The sequence below is a fragment of the Trichomycterus rosablanca genome, chromosome 18 (genome assembly GCF_030014385.1).
Source record: "Trichomycterus rosablanca isolate fTriRos1 chromosome 18, fTriRos1.hap1, whole genome shotgun sequence".
In the NCBI taxonomy this organism is placed as follows: Eukaryota; Metazoa; Chordata; class Actinopteri; order Siluriformes; family Trichomycteridae; genus Trichomycterus; species Trichomycterus rosablanca.
In genome coordinates this window covers 4,758,044-4,780,897 of record NC_086005.1, presented here as the reverse complement: position 1 = coordinate 4,780,897, position 22,854 = coordinate 4,758,044, and the positions used below count along the sequence as shown (strand labels likewise).

General features: G+C 40.6%; 1 protein-coding gene across 1 annotated transcript; it reads right to left on the bottom strand.

Moving 5' to 3' along the window:
- Positions 1 to 2,692: 2,692 nt before the first annotated feature.
- Positions 2,693 to 22,673, bottom strand: rc3h2 (ring finger and CCCH-type domains 2). The gene is made up of 19 exons (XM_063013548.1): positions 22,506 to 22,673; positions 20,314 to 20,618; positions 19,491 to 19,608; positions 17,702 to 17,935; positions 17,278 to 17,453; positions 15,676 to 15,876; positions 14,199 to 14,331; positions 13,787 to 13,905; positions 11,687 to 11,802; positions 10,990 to 11,232; positions 10,525 to 10,715; positions 10,029 to 10,420; positions 8,754 to 8,888; positions 7,886 to 8,032; positions 7,338 to 7,551; positions 7,087 to 7,168; positions 6,546 to 6,696; positions 5,818 to 5,942; positions 2,693 to 5,229 (listed from the first exon to the last, which is right to left on the bottom strand). Exons 2-19 carry the CDS (start codon positions 20,542 to 20,544, stop codon positions 5,109 to 5,111), a joined length of 3,129 nt encoding a protein of 1,042 aa, XP_062869618.1. The 5' UTR covers positions 20,545 to 20,618; positions 22,506 to 22,673; the 3' UTR covers positions 2,693 to 5,108.
- Between the last annotated feature and the right edge of the window lie 181 nt (positions 22,674 to 22,854).

Genomic DNA, 22,854 nt, shown 5'->3' with positions numbered 1-22,854 from the left:
GAACCTTGTTACAAATGCGCATGCGCAAAACCGACAGTAGATAGCACATGCGTAGTACAGGCTTCCTTCCAAATTCGCTTTAAGGAACGGGTTTGACTCTCCAGTTCTTATCTGTAGGGCAGCTGCAGCCTAGTGGTTAAGGTATTGGACTAGTAATCAGAAGGTTGCCGGTTCATGCCCCACTTCTGCAAGGTTGCCACTGTTGAGCCCTTAAGCAAAGCCCTTAACCCTTAATTGCTTAGATTGTATACTGTCACTGTAAGTCACTTAAATGCTGTCTGCTAAATGTAAATCATGTACATGTGTTCACTCCATAGGAAATGTACTATGAAGTAATTGAATGTTAACTGATTAATGATTAGCTGGCATGTTTTAAGGATAGGCATATGATCTGGATTCACCACGACCTCAACCAAATAATGCACATATTGACAATAAGTAAGTTCCAGACCACTTCGACCCTGATCAGGTTAAAGTGGTTACTGAGTAAATTAACTTGTAAGGGTACTTCAGCATTTTTTAAGCTAATCTCAACAATAATGGCACGGTTAAAGTGGCTGTGTGACTCCAGAGATATCCACTAAAACAGCACCAGACCAAATGAAACATTGAAGAATAATCTGCTGTGGCAACCCCTAACAGGAGCAGCCAAAGGAATCAGTCTGTCCCTTCTGAACTTCATTCTGATTGGATCATGTGCAAATTTTAAACATGCATCTCATTGCACCTTTTTTGCATGAGTTGTAGAAACAGTGATGGTGATGCAGTTTATTGCTTAGACTGTTGTTCCTACTGTCATCCAGCAACTCCTCTTAAGTGACTACTGTTTTCTGTTACATTCCCTATTCATAGTATAAATGCACACTATCTCACCCGTATTTCAATTTCAAATTGCAAAGGTGTTCAGTTGGGTTGAGGTCAGGCCTCCATATAGATAATGTAGAGTGTATTGCACCTTGTGTTGAGTTGGCTCCGGTCTAAATTAGTGTATAGCCGTTAATTAGGATTAATCCGTAAAAAATCGGTGTTCGTCCTAAAATAAATGTGATCCCTCAGACTGACTAAATCCAGTGCAGAAAATACGTGATCAAAAAAACACAAATAACGACACATCTGATGACAAATCTTTATTACCTTAGCATGCAATTACAAAGCATGACCTTTAATTTGATCTTCTGTCATCAGTTTGCTCAGTACAGAGGAGCAGATCTAAACAAGATTTGCAATACGCAAGAATAGAGGAGACAGTAAGAATCCACTGCAGCAATTACATGTTTATTCATGTATTACACCTGCTTTACATGGCCTTAAGCACAAAGGACATCTGATATTCTACTTTCAAAGTAAACACTGCATTAAAATACAGTTCATATTTCATTAAAACATTTGTAATCTGCATTATTTCTGATAAATATCTTCTTATACATATCTGATCAAAATAAAGCTGTGCAGTAAGCCCATCTAACGATGGCTGTGACTATATAAACTGATGGATGTGTACCATCTTGTACTTCATTTATAATTAAATCGAACAATAGATTTGCAAGAAAATAAATGTCTAATACAGACATAAAAATATTTAACAACAGCTTCCTCCACAGTCGCACATCAGCCGAGCATGCATATCATAATGAGCATCAGCGTACTGCATTATTGTAGCTCTAACATCTCACAGATTTAAACAAGGCAAGTCGTGGTTCAGAGAGTTCATGCAACATTATTTTTGAAAAACGCTGTAGTAGTCAAGGCTGTAGGCAGGTAAACTTGAAATCAAACATTTACATACACTCGTATGTATGGCACGGCAAGAAAAAAATAATAAATGACTGGGATAAAAATACACAAAGCAACTTGGATTAATAATTTGGTGGTGCATAAAATTCTAAAAATCATTTAATTTTGTAGCACCTCTTGATTCCAGTGATTATGACAAGGAGATACATGGAACAGAGGTCTCCATCAAGGTCTGAAAGAAAGACTTTCACCTTGTGCTAAGGTGTCATTTGTCTACAACAGCAGAAAAACAGATCTGCCATAAATTAGAATCTGTTGGAACACAGACGACATATGCAGTATAACACATGATACCAACAGCAGATGGCAGTGTGGTTCAAACTACCCATCATGCATGTGTGACTGTGAGCTGAACTGATCAGAGCAACAAATATTAGGGAATCACTCTCACTCACTCACTTTCTTAACCGCTTATCCAGTTAGGGTCGCAGGGTGTGCTGGAGCCTATCCCAGCTTTTCAATGGGTGCAAGGTACGCAGTAACACCCTGGACGGGGCACCAGTCCATCCCAGGGCAGACACATACACACACACACACACACATAAACACACCCATTCACCTGTAGGGCAATTCAGTGTCTCCAGTTAACATGATTGCATGTTTTTGGACTGTGGGAGAAAACCAGAGCTTCTGAAGAAAACCCACGCAGACACAGGGAGAACATGCAAACTCCGCACAAAAAGGACCCGGACCACCCCGCCTGGGGATTGAACCCAGGACCTTCTTGCTGTAAGGCGACAGTGCTACCCACCGAGCCACCGTGCCGCCCATTAGGAAACCAAACAAATCCAAATCACTGAAAAGCATTAAACTAATATTTTCGTAGCTGTGATGCTACACGAGTAAGTGCATCTGCCATCAGTGCATTATTACTGAGCAGCAAATAATCTAAACATGGTTGGTTTTGTTTTTCTTTATTATTACTGAAACCCACCAAAAATGACATAATGAACAGTGAAAAACATCATGGCCAGGACTACAGTCAAAATTCCCTCTTTCCTTTCCAACATGACATTTTCTCATGGGCAGTGAGTGACAGTTTAAGTCTGACTTGGAAAGCGGTCACTCCAATGTGGAGCAGCTTTGCCAGCTTTCATTTTCACAAAGAATTGTGGGAGATGTGTAGGAGAGAAACAGTCCGTCATCAAACACTACTCCCACTGAAACAAGGTCTTCAAACACTCAAACAATAACAGGCGTGTTTTTAAACAAGCACACAGATACACACACAGATACACACACACAGATACACACAGATACACACACACACACACAGATACACACAGATACACACACAGATACAGATACACACACAGATACAGATACACACATGCACACACGCTGCTGTTCTGGCATTAAAATATAACAGACAAAAATAAACCAGATTAATGTTCCAGTGTGACGATCATAAGGGTACCAAGCTGGTCCCTCAAAAAGTTCCCTGTACAAATGGTAGTTCATTGGCAGAGAGATAAACCGATCCTAAAACTGATATGTTGCCAATGTCGCTCGTATTGGATTCTGGAGGGGACATGAATTATGAACCTGCTTGCAGATGTACAGTGCTGTGAAAAAGTATTTGCCCCCTCCAAATTTCTTCTATTTATGCTCATTTTTCCAGTCGGGAATTTGAACCCCCAGGAACCCCAGGAGGCAAATAGTTTTTCACAGCACGGTATCTCCTCTACAGCTACAGTGTTTGACGTATGAAGATTTCAATATAATTGGGGTTCTCAGTGTTATCCTTCCCAAAACCAAACAAAACCAGGGAAAAATGATGCATGATTAAATACACACCAACCACAGGGATGTGACACTGGATTTTCACACTGATAGAACACTGAGGTTTGCTCTGCTTACAAACAATTTAGCCATTGCTAACATACAACAAGACCTTTCCTCATAATTTACTTAAAATGTATGTTTAATTCTCTGACAGAAGCCTCACTACTGCATGCAGTGTGCCAGAATTATATATTTAAGCAAATAAAAAGTTCTCAAAAAAATTATTTTTTCCTGTAGGACAGATTGAGTGCAAATAACAGCAACAGAAAATACAAACCCTTTTTAAGAGATCATTACCAATCACACCACCACTATGACCGCACAAGCATTGTTAAACAGCCTGGAAACCTTTAAAACATGCTGTTCACACTTGTTACATATTTTTGCAATAACAAAATGAGCAAAGTTGAAGAAGAAGATTCCTGATACAAAATATTCAGACAAACAACTTCACAGAAGTTATCCAACGTTACATTCGAACACAGAAGAAAGATCAGAGGTCGGATTTTATCTGAAGGAAGGGCTGCTAAACCTGATCCAAAACCAGAGCCAAAATACAGAATCAGAAAAGGTCGGCATGCCATGCTAGCCAAGGTTACTTAAAATCTAAAGTAGAAAGCTAAGAGCTAAAAAATACAGATACTGTTAACACGGTAACTAAACAAAAAACCTTGTCAGAATTTATTACTGACTTAATAAGTGCGCCTGATTAATATCAAGCATTGAAACCAAGAAGCTGTGTACAGTTTGGACACACTGCAGCTATAATACAATACAATACCTGCTATTACAGATGTGTTCAAGCCATAAACAGCTGGCAGTTTTAACACAGTAAAAAATATACTGTACCACGTCATAGGAACATTACACAATAAAGCAGGTTTAATACAAAACCTGAGATCACAAATACGAAAGCACTCGTGCCTTTTCATTCAGCGCTTCATAATGCGTGATGACACAAGCAATGTGCAGTATACAGACCCAGCACCAGGCCTATATTTACTATTCATATTAAAAGAATATGTATAATAGAAATTTACTATAGATACAGCTAATTATCAGCCACAACTAAAACCTCACTACCGAGCTGTCACAGATGCAAAATAGGAAGCACCATGACTTTTCTAACTGGGTGCCCTGAGACATCGCATAAGCATGAGGAGGAAATTAAAGAAAGAACAAAAATAAATCTGAAAACATTGCCAGTCAAAAGTCAAACACACTTTGTGCTGGTTAAGTGAGCCCTGGCTTTAAAATGAATACAGTGTGTATGTGAAGTGTTTATTTATTTTTATTAGCTATTTAACTAATCAACTAATCGTAATACAGCGGTACCCTAAAACTCGACGTCAGTTGGTTCTGGGACTGGTGTTGAGTTTAAAAGGCATTGACAACCACAGAGAAAGCTGTGAATAACAGTTTGCTGTAAAAACTGGAGTTTGTATTAAAAGAGCTCTAAGAGATTGCTCATCGTGATATCTATGGTGGCCTCATGACATAAGGAGGCATTTACACTTCTGTGGATCTGCTTAGCTCCCGTTCAGAACGATCTCGGGCCCCTGGCTCAGGGTGACGCCTTCTGCAGGTCTTAGTGATCCAGTTTTCATGGCTAGATTGCTCACACTGAGGGCATCAGGACAACGAGACTTCCTGTAACAGTAAAGACATCAGCTGTTAGACAGATTTCACTGATTAGCCTGATTAGTCAATTTCAGCTTGATAAATGACCAAGTATTGCACAAGCAGATCTCTAGTCACTATCTGATTGATTCTAGGCAGGGTATGGAAATTGTTTGTTTGTTTATTAGGATTTTAACGTCATGTTTTACACTGTGGTTACATTCATGACAGGAACGGTAGTTACTCATTACACAAGATTCATCAGTTCACAAGTTAATATCGAACACAGTCATGGACAATTTAGTATCTCCAGTTCACCTCATTTGCATGTCGTTAGACTGTGGGAGGAACCCGGAGCACCCGGAGGAAACCCACATGGACACGGGGAGAACATGCCAACTTCACACAGAAAGCACCCGGACCGCCCAACCTGGGGATCGAACCCAGGACCTTCTTGCTGTGAGGCAACAGTGCTACCCACTTAGCCACCGTGCCGACCCGGTATGGAAATTAAGTCATACAAACATTGTTTTAATCCAAATTCAAGTCACTCCTGTTACTACATTTAATTCTCAGTCCCAACATGTAGCATTAGAGTAAAGCAGTACTGATGCTAACCTGAACGTCGGCACCTTCAGTAAATGAGGATCCATGTGCTCAGTTATCTCTTCTGTCTGGGAGCCTTTTGTTGAATCTCGAAACACACTGGAGAGATGATTACCAGATCTTTCCTCCAAAGAAACCTGACGATAGAAATGAAGATAGTTAGCTATGTTGCTAGGTATAATACAAACTGTCTAGAAGTATGTCTGCCACAGAGTCAGAGAGCTAAACTGATTATATTTGCTGCAATGATTCTGAAGCAAAGGCATCAACCTCCACTCCACCAGAGCTATGGAACTATGTCATTACACAAAAGCTTGAAAAGAGGGGTTCACATTTTGCCAGTTTCTTTAATTTATAACAATATAAGACTAACTTCATAACAACACTAAACATTTTTTATGAAAAACAATGTGAGAGAGAGGTAGGTTCTGGATTGGGTGAAAGGGAGTGGTAGCTCAGTGGTTTAAATACTGTAATCACAAGGTTGCAGATTCCAGCCTTACCACCACCACCACTGTTGGGCCCCTGAGCAAGGTCCCTAACCCTTAATTGCTTAAAGTGTATCTGTCATAATTGTAAGTCACTTTGGATAAAAGCGTCTGCTAAGCTAAATGCTGTGTACAGTGTACTGTAACCCTGAGTGTAATCATTCCTGCATGCAATATCAATAAAAAATCATCTACAAATTACAGTTTACATTTGCTTCCCAGTACAGCTTGTACAAAGACTACAACATCTACCTCAGCGTGCATCTCTTGTGCCTCTGACTCCATGTTAAGAACACACAGCTCCAGCTCGATGTCTCGGTCTGGTTGACTCTCTGGTCCATCTCGAGTCAGCGTCTCCACTCCTCGTCTTCCTGCGCCGCTGAACCAGCGGTGCCTCTGATCACTGATTCACAACAAAACAGTACAATTAACATAAATACACATAGCGTGAAAATGGGGTCTCCTTCATGCTCGTTCTCAGACGACCCAAAACTTATTTTTAAGATCAATTTTATCACCTGTAGATGCTTGGCTCAACAATAAACAACTAAGGTCCTACCTAATTCACAGCATCTATTAATTGTTTCCTGTGTAATATGCAATTTGCTGTGAAATTCAAAATGTAAGTTTTGTGTTTAGCGATTTAACATTTTTCATTTGTGTAGCGTTCCAGTGCCTCACGTTCACTGGTTAATTAAAGTCACAAATTCAATACAAACGAGACATTGCAAATTACATCTACACAAACGCGAGTTTAAATAAACTGCTAAGAACTATGGGTAAGATGCGTTACCTCTCTAGAAAACTGGAACGACTCGAGTCAAACCCACCCGGACTCCACCGACACTCACCCGGCCCAACATGAGCGCTATAATCTGAAAAGAGAGAGAGACAATGAGAATGTTAAGACTGTTCTGAAGGTGTACTTACACGCCTGACTAGGAAACAGGACAGAATTCAAAATTGGATTCATGTATTAGCACCGTGCCTGACCCCTACTCCGTAGCGGTATCACACACACACCCACACACCACACACACACACCTCTAAAGTTGATGAGAGTGGTGGTGGTTCTGCCATGCGCTGCCGTGGCCTGAACAGGTTCAGTGGTGTGGTGATCGGTCCGAGAGGCGCGTGAAATCGCACCCCACTTCGAGATGATGGGACCCTCGCTGAAAGGGATGATGGGGTCCTCCTCTTTCACGCGTCTGTACCGATCGAAAACGGGCAGCCAGCGTTTACTGGCACATTCAGCATCCTGCAGCGAGATCAAGATGTTTTTCATTTTTAATAACTGTTTCATTTTTAATAACTGACCAATTAATAATAATAAGTTTCACAGTGGATTTTGAAAATGTGCACTTTTGCATGTCTGACTACAAGCTGACTTCAGACCATTCATCGATATAATACAAGCAAAGTGCTGAAATGGAAATGCTCATTTATAAGGTTCTGAACTGAACTGAAAGTCGTATTTATAGTTCTTTTTAATAGATCCTGTTCTAAAGAGAACGACCCCAGCAGAGCAAGCGCATGCGAGCGTGGTTTAATATGAATCAGACAGGAATGTGATGTGGAGTGACTGTACTCACCGTGTGCTGGGAACACGAGTGGGAGGACGAGTAAAGATGCTCTGACTCAAACGGGCTGCCAGCGCCACACGACCAGGGCGAATAACGGCCGAGGGGCGTTTTTCCACCCCCGCATTTACAGCTTATACACATGCCCCTTTCTACATGCTACACACACAGACAGAGAGAAGTATGAGGCAGGTTGGACAGTGATTTAAACTGATTTAAAACATATATATTTCTTCAAAGTATGCTTTATAGTACACTTATGAAAGATTTTATTTGTTCATTCAACAGTTGGTTATAGACTCTATGTACCCCCATGACAACAAACCTAACTCGATAGAAATTTGAAATATGGGCACTCAGGTACTTATTGGTCTAATGCACAAGCCCACCACCACTAAGGCTCCCAAGTGGTGCTATTGACTTGACCAGGTGTCCAAAGAAACACAACTGGCACAGCCTGAGGGAGGAAGATGGACTGGATTCCGATGCCACTGTGCAGCATGGCTCTATGCAAGTCTCTGTAAAACTGATGCAGGTGAAAACATGTGGCCAGCATCTGCATGTGATATTCTCACCACAAGGGAAGTGCAAGCAAAAGTAAAGCTGATAAGAATAATTCTGCCCACTTAAATGCAACAGGCTGAATAAAAAAAAAAAGTGAGTCAAGCAGCAGGTTGTGCTGCCAACACATCGCCTCCATGAGCTCATTTACACACACACACAATTCCTCCTCAGATTTATATTAGTTGCTGAGCAACAGATCCACTTTAAATAGCCTAAACTGAAGGAGGAGGACGGTTGTTTCAGGGTAACACCAGTTACAGTTTTATTGAAGGCACCTCACTGATACTGTATAACTCTCTCACACACACACACATACTTCAGAACTGAGATCTACAGTTAACACAGGAGAATGTTGAGCTGTCCTGCTCGAGTTCTGGTGCTGATGAGGCCATTGCTCCGGTCTGATAGTGTAGAAATCCTCGCAACCCAGGGCGGCATGACCATACAGCTCCTGCAGCACAGAGGGGGGGCAAGTGTTACACCCATATCACACACAACTACAAGCTACAAGCATGGATAGGTTAAAAACTATTAGGTAATTTTAATATATAAGAATCGTTCAGTCTTAAATGCACCCATTTGGCTGCAAAACGAAATTGAAGAGCTTTGTTATTTAGTTTAATTTAAACCAGTTTGTTTAATAAGATTTTATGCATTAAGTTCTGAGGATGAATAAAAAAGTAGAGCTTTTTATGCTGGATATTTAGAAAAATAAATACATCCACACTGCACTAAGGTCCTCAATTATTTTATAGTTGCATTATAACTATTAAGCATGATTAAGAAGGACCACAATTGATGGTAATTTTTTACAATCTTTTATTTATCCTATAAGTTTAATGCATGGACCAAACCACATCCAAGTTCAAAATTTTATATAAGTATAAGCTCTCCTCGGTCAGTGCTGCCGCAAAGAACCTGCAAGTGTGAATTAGAAACAACTGGATTGGGCCAAAAAAAAAAAAACACAGGTTAGAGTGCCACATTTACTTTTACTGTGAGGCCCTCATTTTACTGTATTTTAATATTTTAATGAAGTTATAATCCGCTAGCACACCAGCGCTGAGATTCTGAGCTCCCGGGTTCAAATCTCGGCTCTGCTACCGGTCAGCTGGGGGCCATCTAGCAGGCATAATTGGCTACTGCCTGCAGCAGACAAAACTGGCCTCCAGTCTGCTGGGTGGGAAAGAACAGACTAAGGGGTGGGATTATGAACACTGTGCAAGGACCTTGGTTGCCCAGGGCACCTGTACAGAAAGTGGAGTGCAGAGATTGGGGTGTGGCTCTCCGTACGGGTAGCCAGACTTCACGCACAAATCCCCTGAAGTATGGGAGAATAGGAAGGGTTTGGTGGATTGTGCACACATCAGGTGAATATTCACCCTCATTGTACACCATTGGGGTCCACAGCAGAGGACTGGCTATGCTAAATTGGTAGAAAATTGGGAAAAATGCATAAAAACATAATAAAAAAATAAAGTTACAAGGTTACTGATAGTAAATAACATTGGTTATCTACACCTAGTTTCATACTGTTATTGTCAGCATTACTTTAGCTAATCCTGTTTATTCAACCTTATGTAGCTCGTACCTGGTGCAGCGCAGCTCTCCGCTCTGCTGCGCCACAGTGGGCGCTGTCTAAAGAGTTGAAGCGCTCTCGAAGAGGAGGATGGTAGATAGAGGAGTGCAGCACTTCCAGAGGGAGAGAATTACTCCTGCCATCCTGTCTGTGGTGCAGCTGAGGCCTCCAGAGCCGGCGACTATCATAGAGCGGTGCAAACACCCCGGGCCCGTGGGGGTGATTATGGGGAAGATGTGTGTAAGGGGGACTGGAGGAATACGGCGAAAGGCCTAAACGGGAGGGAAAAGGTGGCTCTGGGTAGGAAGGGGAGCGAGGAGGTGGGGCAGGTGTATCAGACGCGTGGTTGGAGCAAGAGAAGTGTGGCAGACAGGAGCTGTGATGACCGCGTACGTAGTAATTACCTAGAAAGCAGTCACGTACATAAACTCATTATAAACTGCTGTTACTAATCAGACAGGATATAAATATGTCAGTGCAACAAGTGTAAACAACAAGACACACTCACCGGGCGGGCAGGGTGGCATCTCATGCGAGGGGCACTGCTCGTGAAAACAGGGAACATCCTGGTGACCTCTTGATAAAGGGGGGTGTCTGGGCAGCACTGCACCTCCATTCACAGGAGCCGAGCTAGAATGAGGCACTAATGCTGGAGTCTGACAGGGACTAACTGGAGTCTTTGGAGAAGAAACGATTTTTCTGTAAACAAGGGGGAAAACAGGTAAACATTAGATGATCAAAAGCATTGGGACACCCCTTCTTAAGTTTGGATTCTTGTGTTTTAGCCACAACAATTGCTAACAGGTATAATACATCAATTATATTAAGGGAATTATATGCTTCCAACTTTGCAGAAACAGTTCCTGTTTCAGTATGACTGGTTCCAGTACTAGACTGTGCAGTGGGAAAACATCAAATATGTTTCTGATGTCTCTAATAATCAGTGTGAGCGTGTAGTGTTAGTGTCTCTCACAGGTCTTGACTTGATGGATGTCCGTTAGCGACTTCTTTCATCGCTTCCTCATGCTCCTGCTCTCCTCCTCTGGGGATGAGACGAGTCGGGGAGAGGCTCTCCAACACCACGCCCTCATGATCACTGAAAGCTGCTTCATCAGCAGTGAGCAGGGAATTACTGCTGTCTGATTTAGGTGACGCCGCTGAGGTCAGGAGGGACGTCCTGGCTCCCCCGCTGACCTTCTTATTCCTCGTTCGAAACCTTACAGAAGAGAAAAGAACGAAAGATATGAAAAGTAGAAAGATGTAGGAGGAGCACGAGAGATTCACCGGGAGCCGAGCTGTCATGTGGGTGTGTGAGTGGGTGAACATGAATAGAAATAAGGAGCCAAGAACAGTTTGCTTCGAGACCATGTGCGTATATTCAGATCCGGAATTATTAGCACCCTTAGTAAAGACAGGCAGAAAGGCTTAATGTTAATTAGATTAATCACACAAACATTTTGAAGTGTATAAGCCCCTTATTTGAGATATCGAATCAAATTAAATCACTTTGTCACGTCACATTAACACGTGTGAAAAGTAAGTAAAAATCTTAGGTGCATAGTCTCTCACAGTTGTAATACACATTAAATAAAAAAATATACACATTTACTTACATATACTAGCACCATCTGTTTAATGTATACTCTCCGTGTGTGAATGCACGTGCTTACTTCTCCAGCTCGTCCTGCGTGTGGGCGAAGGTGCAGTTGACACCCCGTGGACACGTCCCGTGCTGCCGCAGGTCTCGGCACATGCTGGTCTTGTACTTGCTGTTGGGCTGTTGAGACTGAAAAACACAAATCAGATGAATGAAAACTAAGAATTAAATGTGAACATTGTTTAAAATGTTCTGTAAGCTGCAGGTGAAAGGGCCATGGAGCTCTGAATTTACATTTATGACATTTATCATCTAAAATGACATTTTAAGCAACTTACAACTGTGACTGAATACAGTTCAAGGAATTAAGGGTTAAGGACAGTGCTCAAGGGCCCAAAAGTGGTAGTCTAGCAGAGATGTCTAGAACTAGCAACCTTCTGAATTATTTTCAAATGTACCTCTTATTATAGAGCAGACATCAGATGAACTCTAAAGCCTGGTATGTATTTCACTTTATACAGGAACAAGACACCTCTGGACGAAGCATTTTGGAAAGCATTCTACGGCATACTAAGTGCAAATTCATACTGGGTACTTGAAAATGGAAATAGAAGCATCTACTTTTATGCTTACAAAATTAGTCTGTGCTTAAGCACATTGGAAGCAGACACAGCATCAAACATAATGTTGTACTAACAAGTACACCAAATCAGTGCTTAAAAGTGCACTCAAATGGCTCAGACAAGCACACCAGTGGTTACATCCCAAACTAATTATATATACATATATCTAATTTATCTGAGGGTAGGACGGCTGCAATTATGAACTGTGCTGGCCGGCACAGAGACAAATAATGGAGATCGGTGAGTGACTCTTTGAGCCCATCACAGCTCTCCGTATGAACCAGTCTCAAGCAGGTGATTGAAGCGGTCAGCTACTGCACACGTGTTGGAGGAGACGTGTTCATTACGGCTCTGCTCAGTCAGGAATAACAAAAGAAATGTGTTGTGTTCAACTAACGCAGTGATCTTCGTTTATCACAGGCTCTGTATCGGGGTATTTATCTCTTCAGAAACTAACAGGATTAACACAGCAGGCACCAATAATCCTGAACTCTGTACTGTGAAAACAGAAAAGCCCAAACTGTTCTGACACCTGGAAGAAAATGTTGTTCTCCCAAGGCCATAATCACAATATATATTTAGCAGGGAAGGGGGCATGGCAAATATTCATGGGACTCAAAATGCCCCCCCATTACGCTACATTAGGAGCTGTCAGTGTTCACATCAGTTGTTGATACGACAGTAATGTTTTAGAACGGTAGGACCCCCCCAAAGGTTCAATTCATGGCTCAAGGCCAGAAAATTATGTATATAGAAAATAAGTCGACACCTCTGGCTATGATTTAACACTTCTCAGATGCGCTTCTTAGTAGTTTTATTAAAGACAGAAACTGTAGTTACTCGTTACACAAGATTCATCGGTTCACAAGTTTAATGTCCAACAGTCATGGACAATTTTGTATCTCCAGTTCACCTCACTTGCACGTCTTTGGACCCAGAGAAAACCCAGGACCTTCTTGCTGTGAGGCAACAGTGCTAGACGTAGAGCCGCCCTATTATTATTTTATAGCTTAATGTTTTGTTTCCAGTCATATTGCACTTATTTCTTCAAACCTGAAAAGAAGATACTGAAGGCCAAAACAAGCCAATATTTTTACTAAACATTTATTTAGTATAAGGACCCTTGATCATATACCAGTATTAAGGTAACATGGCATTGATTTGGATTTTTGATGGCATACACATGCTCTCTTCGATCCCATTCATGAACAACTTTGCATATCAACTATTCTAAATCCTTGTAGACTAATGTACCAACCTCATAGTGCCACCCACACCTATTGTACATGTGCAGGGAGAACTTTACCAGAGAGAGAGAACCTGGCCTCGGTTCTACCGTTCTACTACGTAGCAGTATAAATAAATCCCAAACTTGCAGATATCGGACCATACGGCTATTTTATTTTTTGATGTTTTATTTTACAGGCAGTACTGGTACACCAAACACACACACAAGAATTACAAATAAAGTTCAAAATATTTATTTCTGTACAAGCAGCACATTTTCCAAGCTCAGCTGAAGCAGCACAGTTTGAGAACCACTGCTCTACCTGAAAGGCTTCATGGTTCTTTTTGCTGAAGTTCTGGGTGAACTGGACCAAGCCATGGACCACGATCTTTACCGCCAACATCACCTTGTTTAGCTCCTCCCATAAGGGTGTAGCAGCATCTAAACACAGACACACACAAAACACACCGTCAAACATAGTAATACACTTCTTTTAGACTTCAATAGTGTGCTCGGTTTTCTCAGACTACTATAAACTCATTTTTGAGATCAGGTGAGAGAATCAGTGATTCCCCACTCAGAATCTGCCCTATGAGTAATCATCACTGAAACCAAGCACATACAATGAACAATTCTTTTAAAAAAGCTCCTGTATAACAAGATTATATCCACTTTATCTATTGAAGTAAAAACATAAGCTATGTTTGACCCACTACTGATGTAAAAACATTCACCTGGGTTCTGGTCTATGCCAGCCAGCAGTTCTAGGGCAGCTCGGAGACTATTCAGGTTGGCTGGGTCTCCTGTTCTTTGCAGCACTATAGTCAGCTCCTGTACGCTCTTCGCAAAGGATTCTGGAGACTGGAGCTGAAGAGAAAGAAGTAAATCGACTCATTTCCAAGGACAGGATACAATTCAAGCAATGGAGGAAGTTTCTTGATTTTAACTATTTAATTTAACACCATGTTTTCACTTATTATTTACATACATGGCAAAGTACTTTGTTTCCCTTGCACATCCCCAAACTTATGTTGGTGAGGAAATTTAATACTGTTTTATTCAAGTTAAAAGCATGTTTGTTTTAACACCATGTCACATTTATGATATTCACAGCAGGAAATGGTGTTTTATGCCAGTTTCATTGGGTAGTTGTAGCTCTGCAGTTACAGTACTGGACTAATAAGCAGGTCACTGGTTCAAACCCCACCACTGTCAGGCTGCCACTGTTGGGCCCTTGAGCAAGGCCCTTAACTTTCAATTGCTTTGTATACTGTAAGTCAATCTGGGTAAAAGCTGCTGCTAAATGCTGAAAATGTAAATGTATTGGTCTAATTGGAGTAATTGGGTGAGGATTTATTTTATGGTTTGGGCATATGTGGTCTTTGTCACCGTTGTACTTTGGGCATTCGTTCAGGATTCCTTTGATGGTGATTGGTGTCTGACGTTCTTCGCAAATTCTGGGGTCTTCTAGTATTAAGTGCTAGCGAGTCAATCTAGAATGGCCTATTCTACATCCAGAATACATAACTTAACCCTTTGATGCACAAGCTAAGCAAACCCCTTCTAATGCACAACATGGGTCAAAAATGACCCATATTCATCCATTCAAGAATATTTTCATGTGCACATTTGTCAGTTATTCATGTATTTGCTGTCTTAGCTAATAAAAGCTATCTATACTAGAATATGTAAACAGCTAGCAAGCAAATAGTATTGGACATATTCAAGAGCCTAATCTTTGGTTGTCTTTCAAAAGATCAGTAAATATGTTTTTGACTACAAACACAAATGTCAGTAGTTCCTGTCAAATTCCATAGTAAATACATGAGGGTCATTTTTGACACATGTGCATTAGAAGGGTAGTGATACAAAAATGATTTTTATTAAAAAATATAAAACTGAAATAAGGATTTGTGATGATCAAAAACAAGTTAATTGAGGAATTCATGGAAGCTTGAATGACAAAATTAATTTATTGCAAAGATATAGAAAATAAAAACTCAGCTGGGTCACTCTTGACCCAGGTTGTGCATCAAAGGGTTAAAACTGTCTTTCAAAGTTCTGGCTGGGGACTGTCATCTTTCTCTTCAGTACTTGGGGTACAGTCAGTATTAGTTTGATGTGCTTAAATTGTGGCAAGAATTGCTAAAAGAAAAAAATATAGGTGACAGGTGGCATGTTAGTGAGGGGACAATAAAAAAAGGGTGGTACCTTGTCTATGATGGACTGCATGTGGGATTTATGAGCGAGATCCCCATACAGCAAAGACGACCACTGTTCAGGAGAAATACGGAGTCCAGCCTCCATGGCAATGTGGACGATCTGGGCGTCGTGTTCACGCCTCAAAGTCTCGTACGTACGGAACTCCTCCTTTAGTTGCATCAGAGACGAGTCCTCATCACGCTTCATCACCTGAGAACGAAAGCACAGGAAGAGGTCAGTTTAAATACATCTGCCCACATGAATTGACATGACATTAGAACAGACTATAATGAAGTGTGCTTGGTGTTCTCAGATCATTATAAACTCATTTTTGAGATCAGGTGAGAGATTCAGTGTCCTCCCACTCAGAATCTGCCCTATGAGTAATCATCACAGACACCAAGAAGCACTCGCACAGGACCGAAGAGTAAATAGCAGGCACAGAGCAGAATGCTTTACTTAGATTGTGTTACTCAGTAAGAAAACTGGCACAATAACTCCCAGGATTGAAAATATGCCCAATTTTACATTATTAAAATTTGGGTGGGTATCAATGCCAACTTGAGTGAAATTAAAGATGCAAATATCAGACAACAATAGTGTTGATGGCTACACACCTAAACAGATGCTCAGGTGTTTAAAAACAGAGCAGACTGAGAGAATCAGGTCATATTTTCATTTGATCTGAGGAAGGCAGCCATCACTTGCGTCTAGAATGCAACAGGCAAACATAGTGCACTGGTGCATCTTGCAACAGAGGTAACATTCCTGCCCTGCCAAGCACACCACATGACGAGCACACGAGTTTCTTTACACAGCTGAGCTGGGATTAGATTAATTAGCTAAATTGCCATCAGGCATGGAATGGTAAAAGTGCAATGTACACCATGGTGCAAGACTAAGGGAGTGTTTATACTTGTAGCTGGGTTCCCTTGGACCAGACCAAACAGGAAAATAATAAATTGTAAAATCTCAGTCCTGGTTTGCTTAGGGATCACATACACAGAAATCTAGAAGTATTAAGAGTATAAGTGGGTATAAGTATATAAAAAAAGAAAAGTCTTGTGCAAACCAGTTGCTAGAACAATGGCACTACACTGGGGGTTGTGTACCTTGTGGTACTTTTACCAACTAGAAACCCAAAAAAGGGGATAAAATGGATAAAAAGTCCAAATAGCAGCAAAAATTCCTTTGTTGCACACACCGAAAGTGGTACTCAGTTGTGGCATCAAGTTGTGTGGCATCACATGTGTTCGGTTTGTTTAGATGCCTTTGTTTTGTATTGTGTTCATAGCTGATATGAATCGCACATGAATTTCTTTATAAACATACTGAGACCCCTGTTTAGGTGGTCTTAGCCAGCTTTTTAGTATATAGTACTCGTATATAGCTGAAATATACTTTCATGAGTACCTCTGCAAAGCTGGAAACAGGACAATAGCCTGTTAGGTACGACATGGACAATTCTGTATTTGATAAGAGTATTGTAGGGTACTATGCAACAGAACAGAAGAGCCCTAACCTCATATTACTTTTAATCTGACCCCTTTTGTGAACCCATGAAACAGCCCTGGGTCAGTTTTGACATTTGTAAAACTATCAAGTTCCCACCTTAAAGCATGAGGCTCGGTACAACAGCTGGACCACGTGGCCAATGCTCGTCTTGGAGGCCTGAGGGAAACGGGACTCCAGCTTCTGCACCACAAAGAGCACTAGAACCTTCCGTGACAGAGCCGAGCCATCCTCGAGAGCAAGCAGTACCAGTTTCAGAGCGTCCTCCTGCATTGCTGAAACAGACGGAGGCGAGCGTTAGGACATGTTCACTAGTGTTAATTCAGATTAGGTGGAATGACTGCTGTACGTGGTGATCTCAGACTATAAAAACTCATTTCTCAGATCAAGCGAGAGGTGTCCTCCCAATCAGAATCTGCCCTATGAGTAATCATCACTGACACCAGTTGAACATTCCAGTTTAACTTACTGGAACAACGGCGTGGTCACAAATGCCGGAGAGAACCAACACCCATAGACTTACCGGGACCGAGAAACTGGCACCCTCGTGCCCGGACAGCAGCCCACAGGTTGGCTGAGAGCTGCTGGGGGTTCTGGTGCTGCAGGATGAGCTCAGTAATGGTGCGTTCACCCAGAGAGCGAGCAGCACGTAGAGCCCTCAGTCGACCCTCTGCTTCCACGAGCTGACAGTTCACCAGCGTCACTAGCTTTCTCTGCATGGGTCGACTGAGCGCGCTCGAACCCTGAGCCGCCACGCCTGTTATAAAGGGATAGAAAGGTACATGTTAGAATGCCACTTGTTCTCTGTTCACAAGGCAATAAAACAGACGTTATCATTTGCTAAGGAGCAGCTTTTAATTGGGCTTTTGCTCACATGCTTAGGCATTTAATTGGAAACGTACAATTATGGGACAATAACAATCAATTCAAGCACACTGCTATGGCACAGCCAAGCAATGTGTCTTAGCTAGTCTAAATGTTACCCACATTGATCTGTCAATCACTATGTAGTGAGTACTAATTTTCTCCCATATTTAAATTATTTATTTGGATTTTAACATGTTTTACACTTTGGTTTCATTCATGATACGACAGGTAGTTACTCATTACACAAGATTCAACAGTTCACAAGGTTATATCGAACACAGCGAAGGACAATTTTGTATCTCTAATTCACCTCCCGTCTTTGTACTGTGGGAGGAAACCAAAGCTCTAGGAGGAAACCCACAAAGACAAAGGGAGAACATGCAAACTCCGCACAGAAAGGACCCAGACCACTCCACCTGGGAATCAAACCCTGGACCTTCTTGCTGTGAGGCGCTGTGCTACCCACTGAGCCACCCCCTCCCATATTCATAGTTGTTTACAATTTTAATTAATCTACAGTACATCACGGTTTTTTAAACTTTTAACTCAAGCAACCCACAATTTGTCCAGACTTTTTAACCAGGCAACTCAAATAATGCATCAACACAAAACACACACAAAAAATAAGCTTAATTTATAAATAAATAATGTCAATCTGGTCCCACTGTGGTTTACGAATGTAACGTAAAGCCTCCACAAGGGGGTGTTCATGTGCACGCTAATTTTCTGCTTATGTGCTTGTTAAAATGTGTTAATTACTAGTGTTTTCTCTACAACCCATTTTTGGCTCACGATAACCCAGGGTCACCCTGATCTACATGATGTTATAAATTCTAACAATTTCATCGTACAGAATGAGATGCAGCTCAGTGATAATTGCACCTCATAACATATGTGTCAGACCAAAAGCATGGAGCCTGCATGATGGACTGCGTACACATGTGACCCTCTGACACTATTCTGAGGGTCACTATTCTGCAGGGTACCATGAACACCCACAAGATAAGCTGTGGATTCACATGGATACACATAGCTTAAGCTTTTACAAGTCAGGTTACTTTGTACTGAACAGTTCATGCAACTGATCAGAGGACATGTTAAACCTGATACAGCAACACTGTGTTCTTTAACAAACTGCTTGTGCCTCTATTACACGCTCTGCTACTTTAACCTGAATTAGTTGCTCTATTTAAAACAGACAAGCGAGGCTGCAGCTCTGCGGCCTAAAGCTCAGGTCATGACCACACATCCCGACTCGCTAAAGTACCGAGTCTGTGACGCACAAACGCAACCGCACGTGGTGGAAAACAGGAAACCCTGCTCTACACACACCTTGAAAAAAAAAAAAAACGAACACCTAGAGGACAAAAGAATAATCATTTTGGTTCTTATTAGTTGAACACTACACTGTCAAACATTTAATCAACTAGATTTACACCTGTTACCTTTTCCTGTGCTTATGGGTTTGAGATAGTGCGCCAGCTCCTCCACACATGCACGGCACACTTCATAATGTTTGTCGTCTTCAGCGCTGCCCACACACACACCTCGGCTTTCAGAAACCTACAACAACACACACGGATGTATCTGATGTTCAGTGAAAAAAAACATCACTGCTTTTGTATTTAATAGTTACAGTAAATATGATCAAAATCCTCAATTATTTTTAGTGGAATTCAATAGAGAAGACTTTTTTAAATGTATATTAAACATCTTTGTGCCTCTTTTGCAGCAGACAAGTTGTATGTAGGACGTAGGTACAAAGATTGTTGTTTCTGCCGTTTTCAGGTTATCCAGCAACTTACCCAACTGTACAAAGCTGGATGTTTAAGGTGTTTGCTATGACTAGCTTATTTTATTCTGGTGTTTAATAACATTTTCCCTCATTTATAGCAATAATACTGCATGTAGACAAACTTTTCCTCTTTTCAAACTAGATAAGTGTGAAAATGTTAAATAAGACATGAACTTCAGTCAGCAATTGTATATACTGTGTTTTTAATGTGTTTTTTTTCCGCCAGTGTATATATGGCTCTGAATCGCACCGCAAAACACACACACAATGACACAATAGTCCGTGTTGTAGATTGGGTATAGTGGAATAGTGTATAGAGCTACAGTTTTGCTTCAGTCAGTAACTGTGTACTCACACAGTATATCTATATGGTAGATGGACCTCAAAAATTTATTTACAGACTATAAGTCTCCTTACTCTCAACATCCCCACCCATCGTTCTCTCTTTTACCCTGCCGTAATCCCTGGCTCACCTCAGCTCCTACCAGCAGTAAAAGGGCACGGTTGACGGGCAGAAGCTCGATATCTGTGCTGATGGAGGTCTGGTCGAAGGGACAGGCTTTGCGGCGCAGCTTGTGCAGACACGTCTTACACACGGTGTGTGAGCAGCCCAGGCTGATGGGTTTGTGGACGCTGGCATTAAACTCGTTCAAGCAGATGGGGCAGGACAGGAAATCTGTCCACTGCGCAGCCTGCACTGGCATACTTGCACCTCCAAGGGGGTGATCACATGCTCGGGTACATCATATGACTCCAGGGTCCAGCAGTCCATGCATGTCTGTAAAGAAAAGGTGGAATTAGGTTTACATTTGATTTCATTCCTTTATGAATTTTAAAGCATGGACGACATGCAATATTCCCAAAATAAGCTAATTAGTTTCTTAAAAGCTATATTTAGTACCATAACGGTTGCTGTTAACATTCCCGTTTCCATTTCTGATATTCAGACCTATACAATGCTCAGAGCCGTTTGGGTGCATATAAAATTTTAACTGCTTTGCACATTCCTGTACATCACAAAGTAATTAATGGTTTCACACAGTGAATTATAGGTGTACAAACCTGATCAATTACAGTTTTAAGACGTCCATAACAACTGGGGTGCACAGAAGTAGTCTAAAATTATTGTAAGGTACTCAATTTATCCTTCCTATCTTTTATTTTCCACTTACTATGTTTAGTTTTACACAAAACATAATACTGAATTATCAAAGAGTACATATAATGAAAATGTAGAAAAGAAAATTAAAAACCTTAGTAAATACAAAGCAATTAAGACTGTACAAGTGAAAAAGATATAGTAAATATATAACCAGCATATACCAGTTATATAAACATAAATGCAATACATTATACATTTTTCTTTTAGTTATATATTTAACTTAATAATACATGTACTTTTATAAAGGGAATATTTTTAGTGTAAATAAATACCCACTATGTGAGCAATTTTTTTTCACCTGGTTGAATATTTTTCTGCTTCTACCTCCTTTTCATACTGCTGTAACAAGTTAATTTCCTCAAGGGGATCAATAAAGTGTTATCTTTTATTTAAACTGGTACCACCCCAAGCAAAATCACCATTACAATAATTCATACGGTTTTATATCTGCATTAATTGTAAGTAAACCTGAACAGTGTGCAATACATGTTATAAAACAGTGCAATATTTGTTCTGCTTTTTCAATTTGTTCATGGTTTTGTAATGAATTCTTTTATATATCATATATGCTTACATTTCTATTTTAAATTTAATATATGAATAAACACATCCATATATTCTTGTAGAATAATAAGTGTATCTTACTAAAAGCATGAACATAGTTCCAAAAAAGGATAAAGTACATTAGTACAGTTTAAAATGTCTCAATTACACTTCACGTCTATGGTGCAATACAAAAAGTGCAATATATAACATATTACAATAAGTGCAATATGTATATATTATATTTTTACGTTTATACTGTATATGTATATATCTGTTCTTAAAGGGAATATTTTTAGAGTAAATAACTACACATTATGTGTGCAATATTTTTCACTTAGCTGTATTTTCTTCCTGCTTTCAATCTGCTGTAACAAGTTAATTTGCCCAAGGGGATCAATAAAGTCTCATCTCTCTTATCTTAAATTAAAGTTAATAAACATAAATAAGATTAAAATGTGAACACAGTCAGTATAAAATGCATAATAGATTATTTTTATATACTGAAATGCTGAACACGGTGCAGGAATAAACATAAATTATAGCAAGGCACCCATTAACACATGTACTCGACCACGTGGGCAAGTGAACGCTTATAATCCACCTTCTGCACTCTCTTAGAAGGTGCGAAGAAAACTGGAGCAGAAAGTCAAAATGTATGAAATCAATTATGCAAAATGCACAAAATGTAAATACTGGACAGTAACAAATAAACTCGATGCAGTAATAAATACAAATAAAAGAGTAACACACACACACACGAGGTCAGAACACGTGGTTCAGTGCTGGGCCTCGAAAGCACAGAATTCCACATCTGCAATTACAGGCGGATTTCTGCTCGATATTAAATTTTAAACAAACAAACAAAACAATAAAGAAAACATTAAACTTAATATTCGTTAACCCAACACCACGTGTTCTTCAGCTAAAAACCCAGGCCTCCCACTACAACATATTTACCGTGTATATTAATTCATGGTCGCTGTGAGTAAAACCGGGTATAAAACACGGTATAACCGGGTGGTAGAGCGTTCTTCTCGGTCCAGTAAGGTTATTGGTACCATTATCGTACCAGTTCATCATGTTTCTCTCCAGCATTATGGCAGAACCACCAGCACACAGCTACACCCCTCTCACAGCACTGAGCAAACTAAGAAGCCTGGCTCAAGAAACGTGGTCCACTGATAGGGTTCAACCCAATATCTGTCCTTGACCCTATACAGGAGCACTATATAGTGCACACGCGAATGCAATGTGCCCTCTTTCTAGTGCCCTACTTATCCAGTAGGGAGCAGTTTGGGATTCAACC

What these genes read in the sequence shown, in the direction of transcription:
- rc3h2 (XM_063013548.1), bottom strand. Translation starts at nt 20,544, where the DNA reads ATGCCAGTGCAGGCTGCGCAGTGGACAGATTTCCTGTCCTGCCCCATC. An exon ending in GGAGAGCTGCGCTGCACCAG is followed by an intron (nt 8,889 to 10,028) that starts GTACGAGCTACA and finishes TCTGTGCTGCAG; the next exon opens with GAGCTGTATGGTCATGCCGC. An exon ending in CACTCTCATCAACTTTAGAG is followed by an intron (nt 7,169 to 7,337) that starts GTGTGTGTGTGT and finishes CTCTCTTTTCAG; the next exon opens with ATTATAGCGCTCATGTTGGG.